This window comes from Helicoverpa armigera, chromosome 21, assembly GCF_030705265.1.
Source record: "Helicoverpa armigera isolate CAAS_96S chromosome 21, ASM3070526v1, whole genome shotgun sequence".
NCBI classification, from domain to species: domain Eukaryota; kingdom Metazoa; phylum Arthropoda; class Insecta; order Lepidoptera; family Noctuidae; genus Helicoverpa; species Helicoverpa armigera.
In genome coordinates this window covers 1,760,647-1,771,526 of record NC_087140.1, presented here as the reverse complement: position 1 = coordinate 1,771,526, position 10,880 = coordinate 1,760,647, and the positions used below count along the sequence as shown (strand labels likewise).

Here is a 10,880-nt window from a genome sequence, read left to right as displayed (position 1 = left end):
TATTATGATTTTGGCAAAATGGTGTAATTAGGATTAGTTGTACAAAGTACTTGCTTATTTTCTGTGTTCGTCTGGTCTTTTGTCTGCTTTTTTGGGGAAACTACAGAAGAACCGAAGAATGTTATAACATGTGTCATAATTTCATTTTCATTTTGATTTGTATCTGTAAGTTGTGAATCTAAACTTAGCAATAACAACCAGTCCGACGTCAAGATTGCTATGTACCCTATTTTGCAGCATTAGGTACACAAATAATATCAGGTGACGATACACACCTACTCTGTGATAAATATTTGGAAAGTTGGTACTTGCACATTGGCACGCAGGTGATCGGTTTATCAACATTATCCGTATTTCCACGTAATCTTTTAATGCCATCGATAAGATATCGACCACATACTTGAACATTGGGACACAAAGGAAGAAAACATGATATGGTATCAAAGATATTTCGTTTATTTTTCCTTTACAGATCAATAATGTATTTTGCCTGTCAATTTACGAGACATCAACAATAATACTTTTCCTGAGGTACCTACTATCGATCGATATATCGATAATCGAGTAATTTTATTATTTCAACATACTTGGATAGCATGATTAGGGCAAAACCCAGCACTTATTCCACCTTATCAACGGATGTTCCGATTAACAATGTATTGATAAGTATAAGCCGATGATAAACACGAGTTTCTTCGTCGTCATACAGTCTTTGTTCACATTTACGCTAATATTCAGAATCACAGTTTCAGTCGTTCAGCTGATCCTACACAAAACATCATACATTTTGTGTGACACTTCTTGTCCAGCAAAAGCGATGTAGCAGGAATTGTGGCTTGGGTGGATCTTTCCTGGTGTCACCGACAGTTGGTATCGAGCCCTTCCAACGTACAACGTCTCTCCAGATGCAGTTCTTCCACCTGGAATAGCTCCAGGAGGTACATTACCATTAGATGCAGGAACCCAGCGTAAATTCTCAGGCTTAGCACACAAAACTTCAATGTTTTGCACTGAAATCTCCTTTCCGTCGTAGACTACTGATGCAGCGTTGTGTCTCACTGACAATTTACCTGGCATTAAATCTCCGTTATGCCAGCCACGAATCACCAGAGTGGGCTTCCATCCCAACCTTCATGGCCTCCGACAACTGCCCTTCCAGTCAAAGAACTCGCCATCATAGCGGTAGTGGGCACCCAGTCATATTCTCCCGAAGATTCCACAACCTGCACTTGGTTATCGCCCTGGGTGACCGTCGTCTCTCCGTGGTAGATGTAGTTGGTGATGTACGTCGATTGGCCACCATCAGGTGGTGGTGGCGCCGGCGTCGGCATCGGTGGTACTGCTACTGGCACCATCATAGTTCCAGGAACGTAGTAAGGTTGCGGGTATTGAGAAGGAGGATACCCGTAGTCCGGTGGTGGCGGGTGACCTTGTGGGGGGTATGGAGGAGGCCAGCCACCAGGAGGAGGAGCTGGCCAGCCCCCGGGAGGTGGTGGAGGTCCGCCGTAGTAGCCGTGTCCGGAATAACTCATTATTGCTCTGTATTTCTCACAATACTGAAGCTCCACACAAAATGTACGCTTTATATGATGTATTGACAAGCCGTATCTTATCTCAATAATAGATATGTGTGTTATGATTCATAGGGAGCGTTACTCACAATAAAACAAATAACTTTCGCTTAAATTATTATTTATTCGTCAATGTTAATAGTAAACAATAATAATTTATTACATCTAGTTCTAACACTATATTAACGACCTTAGAGGAGTTAGAAGAACAACTGTACAAGAAGAGAAACGTTTTCACAAACATGCCGTGACGAGCACGAACGAACGTAGCATCATGTGGCTTTATTATTGATAGCAAAAGGATCTGAATATTTCGTCATTTTCATGCTAATATTGATGACGAATGTGCATCATTGAAGTAACATGTCGATTGTTAAATGGATCATACATAACATACAAGTCAAACATAATAACACGTACCTACTCCTGATCTACATAATGATAATATTATGATTCAGGATCCATGCATATCTGATGCAACTGGTCCTTTGGCACATAAATCATTTTAACAAAGAGGATCAAAAGGACCAAAATTAAGAATACAATATCATCAGAGCTACACCAGCCATTACGACAATACAAATGCATAACATGTTGCAAATAAGACTTGCTCTAACAATGAAATTATCTCTACATGTGTAAATGAGCTTGGAGAGACTGATCCAATGTAAAACCTTGGCCAGCCATCCTATAATGAAGAGTTACGAGGTGTAGGAGGTCCTTCAGGTGAGGACGACGGCACGGAAGACGCAGCGGTTGCCGTCCATGAGTGCGGGCCACACGAAGGACTTGATGAGGTCCGAGCGACGGTCACGACCCTCGCGACCTTCGGGGGTGAAGCGCACGTGCTTCTCCGGGTTCATTACCACTGGAAGTAAAAGATCAGCGTTAGTTGGTGTGTTGTAAATATATTTTGATTTAGTTAAAAGAAAAAACAACAAACTGTTACATAATAATGTGAGCATTTAAAATTTATTGTTGCTTCAGGTAATGAAATAACTATACCGTCAACGGATAGGTAGACAAAAAGACGAACAGAACAGTGCCTGATGGCCCTATGCATAACTTTAGACCAAAACCCTTGATACATATCGCAGTGTTATTGTCAAATGGCTAGCATCTACTCAGCAAAACCCCCGACACTCGTGGAAACACTCGAGGTTTCCAGCATATTGTCCTAAGAACGAAATTGATCACATATGTACGGTAGGCTGCACATCAGTGTTAACTGTCATGCACCTTAACTCAACAGTTATAAGTACGATTTTCCTATAAAACTGTTACCACTGATCTGAAGTTGACTGTACCTGGCGTGAAGTCAGTGTCGATACGCAGCGGGGGCGAGTGCAGGCAGAGTGGCCAGGCGGCGCGGCAGGCGGCAGCCGCTAGAGCATGCAGTGCACTGCAGCTTGACAGGCACGGGTACTCTCGTAGGGTGCTCACCACCTAGGACCAGTAGAGGGTTACAAATGGTCTATATTGTCCCAATGTTGGGCAAAGGCAAGGTCGTTCAAGTTTCTTTGTCTGAAGGATGTTGCGGCCAGTCAAGGAGGAAAGTGTCTGGTTAAGAATGTAGAATAACTGTCAGCGGCTAGGAAGCGGTTGCAAGATTAGATAGTGGATGGAAGATGGATGGACGCTGAAATCATTTTGAGTTAGCAGAGGGTCCGCGAAGGGGATGACTACATGGGCGTCTTATGCTTGTGAGTTGGGGGCCACACCAGACTTGAAAAATGCACAACCATTAAATAACGTTCCTCAATAACACTATGTTTTAAAATCTCACCTGGTTGATGACCGTCCGCTCTGCGTCTCCAAGTGGGAAGTTATGTGCTGTAGACTGCAGGACCCTGGTGGCAGCAGCCATGAGTCGAGCCACGCTGGGGTCGCTGGAGCCAGGCTCCACACCCAGCAACGTCTTCATCTCGCTCAGGCGCCGGTCGCGGAGGCTGATGACGGCGCGGAACGATAGCTGGAACATACCAGTGATAATGTATAAGCAAAATATACACCTGAGTCATTTTTTATGGCGAAAATGCCACAATCGTTTTGTGAATGATTGATCCCCAATAATGTAACAACAAGATGGTGATGATCAATACTTCTAAAGGTTGATTTCAAGTTAAACACACGTCATACCGAAATACTATGTATGACTCATATTCATAACGATGTATGTATAAGTTTCATTTATTCTGATAACGCCAAATACACTCTTTTGCAAAAAAAACGGGCACCTATGCGAAATCTTAGTTTTAAGGACTTAACGTGTATTTCAAAGGGTTTTAATGATTGTAGTATGTTTCTAGCATCAAAAGAGTTAGCCGAGCATGCGTGAGAGTGTATTCTAAATTTGAATTTTGTACAATTGCTAAGAAATTGGTTGAACCTTGTTTTGGACTAATTGCTGACAGAAAGTTCGTCGGTGTTTTGAAAAGTTTTTGAAGTGATTTTCAGGAAAATGATAATGCAGTTTTAATTAATGATTAATGTACTTTTTTGTTACAGCAAAACATTTTTGAAAAACTATGCGTATTTGATAAAATTTTCACCTGCTCTAAATGGGCTATACTGATGATTGATGGCAATGTTAAGAGTTTCGGTATTTTAGTGTAAAGCGTTCTATTGTTTAGATATTGTACCCACGTGTTTTAAAATATGGCTTTTTCATAAATAAACACTATTTAGAAGAGTATCAGTGCCGTTGGCTGCGATAAAACCAATTTAAAGTAAGCAGTGCCCATCACAACTCGTCTCCTATAGGACTTTGACATTTTTAAAGTCTTGAAATTCTTTAAAATACAGAAAATAGCGCATAGACTGTGAGCACGAGGTCTTGAGGTCTCGTAATTACTGATTTTTAAACAACCCCGTCTCTTGGGAAACTCCGTAGACCTCTGAAGATCTATGAGTCTGAGCGTTCAAATAACGTGTTTTCATCCCACGGATATTTTATTAAATAAACTTGCCTACACCGAAATTTTCTGGCATCTGCAGCACTTTCCTGCTTAAATCATAACAATAATTGGCTAGCTGCTCATTTCTTAAGAAACATACTTTTGGCCAATAATAATTTTGAATTCTTGACGGGTCAGCTAAATCGTTGTTTAGTAACCCGATACCTATGGAGTTATCGAGAGCTTCAACGAGGCAATAATTTGACTTTTTAGATAGCTTTAACCCTCCCCATCATTTTTCATGTGGTTAATTTTAACATTTATCACAAAATTTGGTATTTTTTAAATGTCAAAGTCCGATAGGAGACGGGTTGTGATCGGCACTGCTTACTTTAATTTTGTTTTGTCGCAGCCAAATGTACTGATACTCTTCTAAATAGTGTTTATTTATGAAAAAGCCATATTTTAAAACACGTGGGTACAATATCTAAACAATAGAACGCTTTACACTAAAATACCGAAACTCTTAACATTGCCATCATTCATCAGTATAGCCCATTTAGAGCAGGTGAAAATTTTATTAAATACGCATAGTTTTTCAAAAATGTTTTGATCTAACAAAAAAGTACATTAATCATTAATTAAAACTGCATTATCATTTTCCTGAAAATCACTTCAAAAACTTTTCAAAACACCGACGAACTTTCTGCCAGCAATTAGTCCAAAACAAGGTTCAACCAATTTCTTAGCAATTGTACAAAATTCAAATTTAGAATACACTCTCACGCATGCTCGGCTAATTCTTTTGATGCTAGAAACATACTACAATCATTAAAACCCTTTGAAATACACGTAAAGTCCTTAAAACTAAGATTTCGCATAGGTGCCCGTTTTTTTTGCAAAAGAGTTTATATAGAATGAATCACCATTATTTACGTACTTGATTTATCTATGAAAGTGGTAATGGCATGACTGATAAATAAATCATGTTGGCTAAGGATCTACATGATTCGGTACATTAAGTTCAATAAGAAGTTCAATAGTAAGACCTCCAAAACTACTCCGTTTCAATATTATCTTGATTAAGAAAGCAAGCTTTGTTTACTATTAGTCAGATACAGTCAGTACTCAGGCTAGCATATAACAAAAGAAGTGTAGACTTCCAAATTCAGCTATTATGTAAAAGAAAGTTTTGCTCACTACCAGTCAAGCAAGATCAGATACCAGGCGAGCATATATCAAGAGAGAATCACAGATACTCACAACGACGACAGAGAAGACGATCTTATACTTGAGGTGTGGCGTGTGACGCAACTGCTCCAACGCTGACAGGGCGGGGATCGTCTCGTCTGCTGCACGCGACCACACGGCTGCGTACTGCGATACCAGCTTACTCCTGGAAAAACAAGATGGGTTGAGGTCTTGAGCATGTTTCGAGAGAACTTGGGCTTTGATAGAAGAGGTTTGGTTAAAGTGTAAACGAAACACAACAATTCGACATGGAATTACAGACTTCTAAATTTCAGCATATTCATTTTCCGTCAAAATGCCGCTATGGGTTCATTTTATTAATTTTCCAGATAACATCATGACGCGATCCAAATGACTTTTGTAGCTACATATTTCGCACTGAAAGGGTCTAGCACGGGTCTTTCACCATATCGTCAATTTATAATGATTCTTCTCGTATCGAAGTCAAGATGTTATCGCTGTCAGAATAGCAGCCAGTGCTCCTGGGGTCAAAATAGTTCATTAATTATGGAGGTATTAAAGCTGTACCTGTCAGGATGCTGGTTGGAGTCATCGCTGTCGGAGTGGTAGCCGTCGCTGGCGGAGTCAGTGGAGCGTGGTGTGGTGGCGTCGCTGCTGGCCGGCTCCTCCTCGCACATCTGGCCCAACACGGCCGCGCAACCGCGGGAGTACGTCATCAGTACCCCTGCTACTGGCCTGCAAGGAGATATTCAAGGATGAGCAGCCCATTCGCATCATCATGGAGAACTTTTCAAAAACAAAATACGTCCTCTTCAAGTTAAATGGATGGTTTGCAGTGAAGGCCGTGCAAAGTGCAGCAGCGTTCGAAGCATGCGTTATGGTTGAAGGATTGGTCACATACTTCGTTTTATTCTCAACAGCAGAAAGTATTTACTAATGTTTCTGGCAAGACTCATTTAGCAACATGCCATCTTCAATAACATGTCCGGTCTGTTCAGATAAACCTTCAACATTAATCTGGTGAAAGCTTAACAATGGATCAACAACAGTTTGCGCTTGTTTATTCACAACCAACTCATAGGTAGTGCTTGTATGTGATAGTACGACGTTAATAGGCGCCGCTAATATTCCATAACTAACTGTTATGAGAACAACCATCTCACAAGCCTTTTCACCGAAACAAGAATTCACATAACCCGAGTTAACCAGTTTAACCCTAACATTAACTGAAGTATATAACCGATTCCCACGGCCGCTGATCGTAAACTTGCTCTAACAATGGTTAGTTCTGAAGTAAGTAAAAACTTACACAACGGAGAAATGTATGGGAAACTATTGTTCGTTTCATAAGAGGAGAACTATTTTAATTTGATTTGGTGGTTCCGTTGGTAACGGGTACTCTGGTCTATTTAGAATTAATTGCTGGTTCATTAGATCACGGCTACCTTTATGATGGCCCACTGCGTTGATAACTCCATGTTATGTCTCTGATGCGCTTGTTTTGTGATTTATATGAAGTGATGCCTTCTATGTATAGTCATCTTCATGATCATCATTGTAAAAAAGTTATAAGTATTCAGTATCATTTACCCGACTATTTTTTACTAAAAAATATCCTTGTGGTGTTTGATTGGTGTCTTAAAATATGTATATTGACTGAACATTGTTTTCAAGTCAAGTTTTATTCTAATTGAAATCAAACTTCTAAAGACCATGTTTAATAAAGAGATGTTTGTAAAAGGAAGGACTGACAGAAGAATTGAGCAACCGTTGTGTTCAATGCTCCTTACTCAAAAGCCTACTTACTTAACCTGCCCATTTCTTAATACACATAAGCTACTTATTCAAACCCTTACGCTATATTTTACGATGTGAACAATAAAAGTTACCTAACTACAACAGTAAGTACTACTTACAGAGTAACATCTCACTAACTTACGAAACTCCACCTTCGATCAACTTAAACAAAAGCTTTCCACATTTCAAACAAATTGACGTTTTGTGAGAATTATCTAACTCGCTATTGCTATTGGATATATTTGCCAACCAGTTTGGAAAGTGGAAACTATACTTTCCACCTTTCCATGTTTTTGTTCCAACAATGCATGGTGCTATAAATTCATCGTTAACTTTTCTTCACGTGAACATGTGAGCAATATTGAACTTTATCATGTCGGTGTAAGGTTCGATTTCATATGCGATATTTTTCTCATAGTTCGATAGTTTTATAGTGGAAAGTTTTAAAGGCATCGATAAAGCATTTAGTGGGATTAATAAGTACCTATTTCTTTTGTCATTGATACTTATGATAAATTAATAGCTAATAGTTGAAAGCATCTGCAGATGGAAAGCCTATGTTAGGAATATTTCAACAATCATATAGAAAGTGTGAAAAGTACTTAGAATATATCAAGAACATGAATTCCATTGGTATTGGTGCGGTAGTTGGTAGAACTCAAAGGTTTTATCTAACGTGCAAAATTAATTAAGAATCCCAGAAAGTCTAAATACTTATCTGTCCCTTTTTGAGGACACATTTCCCAACACAAGTGCAGCATAGTACGTTACTGGCACCGATCGAGGACGCCCCAAAAATTTTGATGTCCCCATTTGGGGACAGTGCCCAATAAGTTGTGGAACTCACCCCTCGTCATAGTCACAGTGTATTACGGTCATCTTTCTTCGTCTCCTCACAGCTGTCCTGCCCTTCGTGCCAGATTCCGCAGAACTGAGATAAATAATTTGACATATAGATATACGTATGAAGTATATATGTGTATCTTGGTGATCCTGAAGTTACCAGATAAGCTGTGTAGCCAACCAGCCCATTTCAGGATAGCCAAGATACGTCTTCATACTGTAGATAACTTAAATCACGTAGTACCTAGAATGTAAATGAACCCCAATTATCGTACGATAACACGGTGTTTTGCTTCTCTAGTGCGTTTTGTGAAGAAAAACTGTCTTTTGTTTTCAATTACACGAAAGAAAAACCTTCACATTGAAAATAATGTTCAATGTTTCATAACATGGTATTGTGTCTTAATTAATAGAATGACAGCTTAACAAAAACTTTCCCATGTATTAATAAGTTATTATAGACATAAAACACAGCCTGAAATCGAACCAACGACCCGATAAAACCAGTGAGCCTACCAACACATGACACCGAAATACCGATGGTAGAATCTTCATTCATAAAGTATTTTATCGCTCATAAAATATACAAAAAACCAGTTCCATGCATTGTAAGCAAGTGTGACTGAACACATCAATGATTAGCCGTTTTTGAGAGAATTTCACCAGTCGTACAAAATAATTCTCTTTAATATTGTGATGTAATGTGTCGCACGCTTGTGGAAAGCAGCTTTCTCTCTTATGTCAGTGTTAAGTAATAATTTTAGGGTTCTGTGGATAATTAATGAATCCCTTTGAGTCGGTTATCTGTGTATAAGTGTAAAATTACTGTAAATGTAGGAATGTATTTTTTAGGATAACCTGAAGGATTGTTGAAATTCATCATCAATATCATTAGCCTTTTTGGTGTCACACTGCTGGGCACAGGCCTCCTCTCACAGGAAGATCGGAAGGATTGAGCGTTAATCACCACGGTTGCTCAATGCCGTCTGGTTATATTGTTGAATTATTTCCCAATATTTCACAGATATATCTCCTAAAACGTTCGCCTAAATTAACAACAGAGATTAAATAAAAATAATTATTCAATTACATAAATTTCGATTTATGATCTACATCTCACCATCACTGTGTCAAATAAATACCAACCCTACACCTATTAACGTTACAGTAGATTTCCCAGTAGCAATTTATAATGTTCAGTGCTAAACGGTGCATTTAATATAATTGCAGTAAATTGCAGTGATATGATACGATAATGAAGTAGCTCTGTGTTAATGCGAGAATAATAAATTTTAATGATGTGCTTATGTTACGGACGCCTGGGAATGCTTGTATGATAGACAATCATTGTCATGTAATGTAGCATACAATTTGCATATTAACATGTTTTTGTTACTACTTACTAGGTAGTTGGAAAAAAAACACCTGTAGTACTTACAGTCAATTAAAGACGTACAAAAATTGCCATTGGCCGATTTTACATGTGCCATTTTTTTTTTTTTGGATGCTGCTGTTTTTACCATTTCATAGCAATATTAATTAATCGATAATGTCAAAAGTATTTTTATTATGAATACACCTTTGCAGGCTCTTATGAAAATTCAGACTTTTTTTCACTCATTAGTATAAATATTTCAGTAGTGGAGCGCCTGATCTTAATACGATGCAATTTAACGCAGAACTGTCGCCTAAATTGAAAAGATGTAATTTTTATTTCTGGTATTTTTTTCTCGTATTGCTCATACCTGCTCTAAGAGGTTTTATCTTCTTCAACGAAATACTCGTCTTAACCTCAGGTAACAAATAGTAACTATGTAAGTTTTCCGTGAGTTTACTTTACCCACGGCAATTTCCAAGCAAGGTTAATCCTAGGAAAATAGGCATTTTGTAATTTCGACAGCATAATAAAAGCAATAGTCAATTCTTCATGGTTAGTTAGTATTGTTTCCAGTGAGAATCGGGGATGTTGTTAATTTAATTATCATTGGTTTTCTTAATTGAAGATTGGAAATAAAAGCTATAAATATTTTGATCTCCACAAAGGTTATTTACAATATGATTTCGTTCATTTTTATTTGTTTGAAAAAACTCGAAATACTTTTTGTAATAAGTACCTAAAATCAAAATTATTTCTATATCTCTTCTCGTAAACAGAGCATCATTATGGAAAATTAATAATTATAGCAACTACAGCCGTAAAACGTGATACATAAGCAATTATGTAACTGTTAAAAAAACAATAGAACCTCGCGTTAATATGGAAGAAATTATTATGAGTGCGAAATTTTTTACTCACACAAACGTTTAACATACACAAGACATTAACTTACATAATCCACACATGTATATTCACATGGATCTACATGAATAATTGTCTATCTTATAATACAAATATTGTTTTTTAATATAATTATTGAAGAATATGTGTGTTAAATTAAAAAATGAATATCATATGTAATATGAAATGAAATGACTGGTCAATTTTTTATAGCTACTATCATAAGCAGGTTAGCTTCACAACCACCACTTAGGAACCACTTATCCACTTTGAAAAATTATT

General features: G+C 38.0%; 2 protein-coding genes across 2 annotated transcripts in view; both read right to left on the bottom strand.

Moving 5' to 3' along the window:
* Nucleotides 1–446: 446 nt before the first annotated feature.
* On the bottom strand, nucleotides 447–1,577 carry LOC110380787 (uncharacterized). The gene is given in 2 exon segments (XM_021340896.3): nucleotides 447–1,106; nucleotides 1,109–1,577. Coding segments are annotated over 2 exon segments (774 nt in total). The 5' UTR covers nucleotides 1,533–1,577; the 3' UTR covers nucleotides 447–756.
* Nucleotides 1,578–1,675: 98 nt separating this feature from the next.
* The window catches only part of LOC110380788 (uncharacterized), a 41,233-nt gene continuing 32,028 nt past the window's right edge, over nucleotides 1,676–10,880 (bottom strand). Inside the window, exons 6-10 of the mRNA XM_064040137.1 lie at nucleotides 6,248–6,415; nucleotides 5,732–5,864; nucleotides 3,358–3,543; nucleotides 2,879–3,017; nucleotides 1,676–2,439 (exon numbers count right to left, since the gene is read on the bottom strand). Of these exons, the coding sequence (XP_063896207.1) occupies nucleotides 2,294–2,439; nucleotides 2,879–3,017; nucleotides 3,358–3,543; nucleotides 5,732–5,864; nucleotides 6,248–6,415 (772 nt within the window). The 3' untranslated portion in view covers nucleotides 1,676–2,293. The remainder of the gene's footprint in view (nucleotides 2,440–2,878; nucleotides 3,018–3,357; nucleotides 3,544–5,731; nucleotides 5,865–6,247; nucleotides 6,416–10,880) is intronic.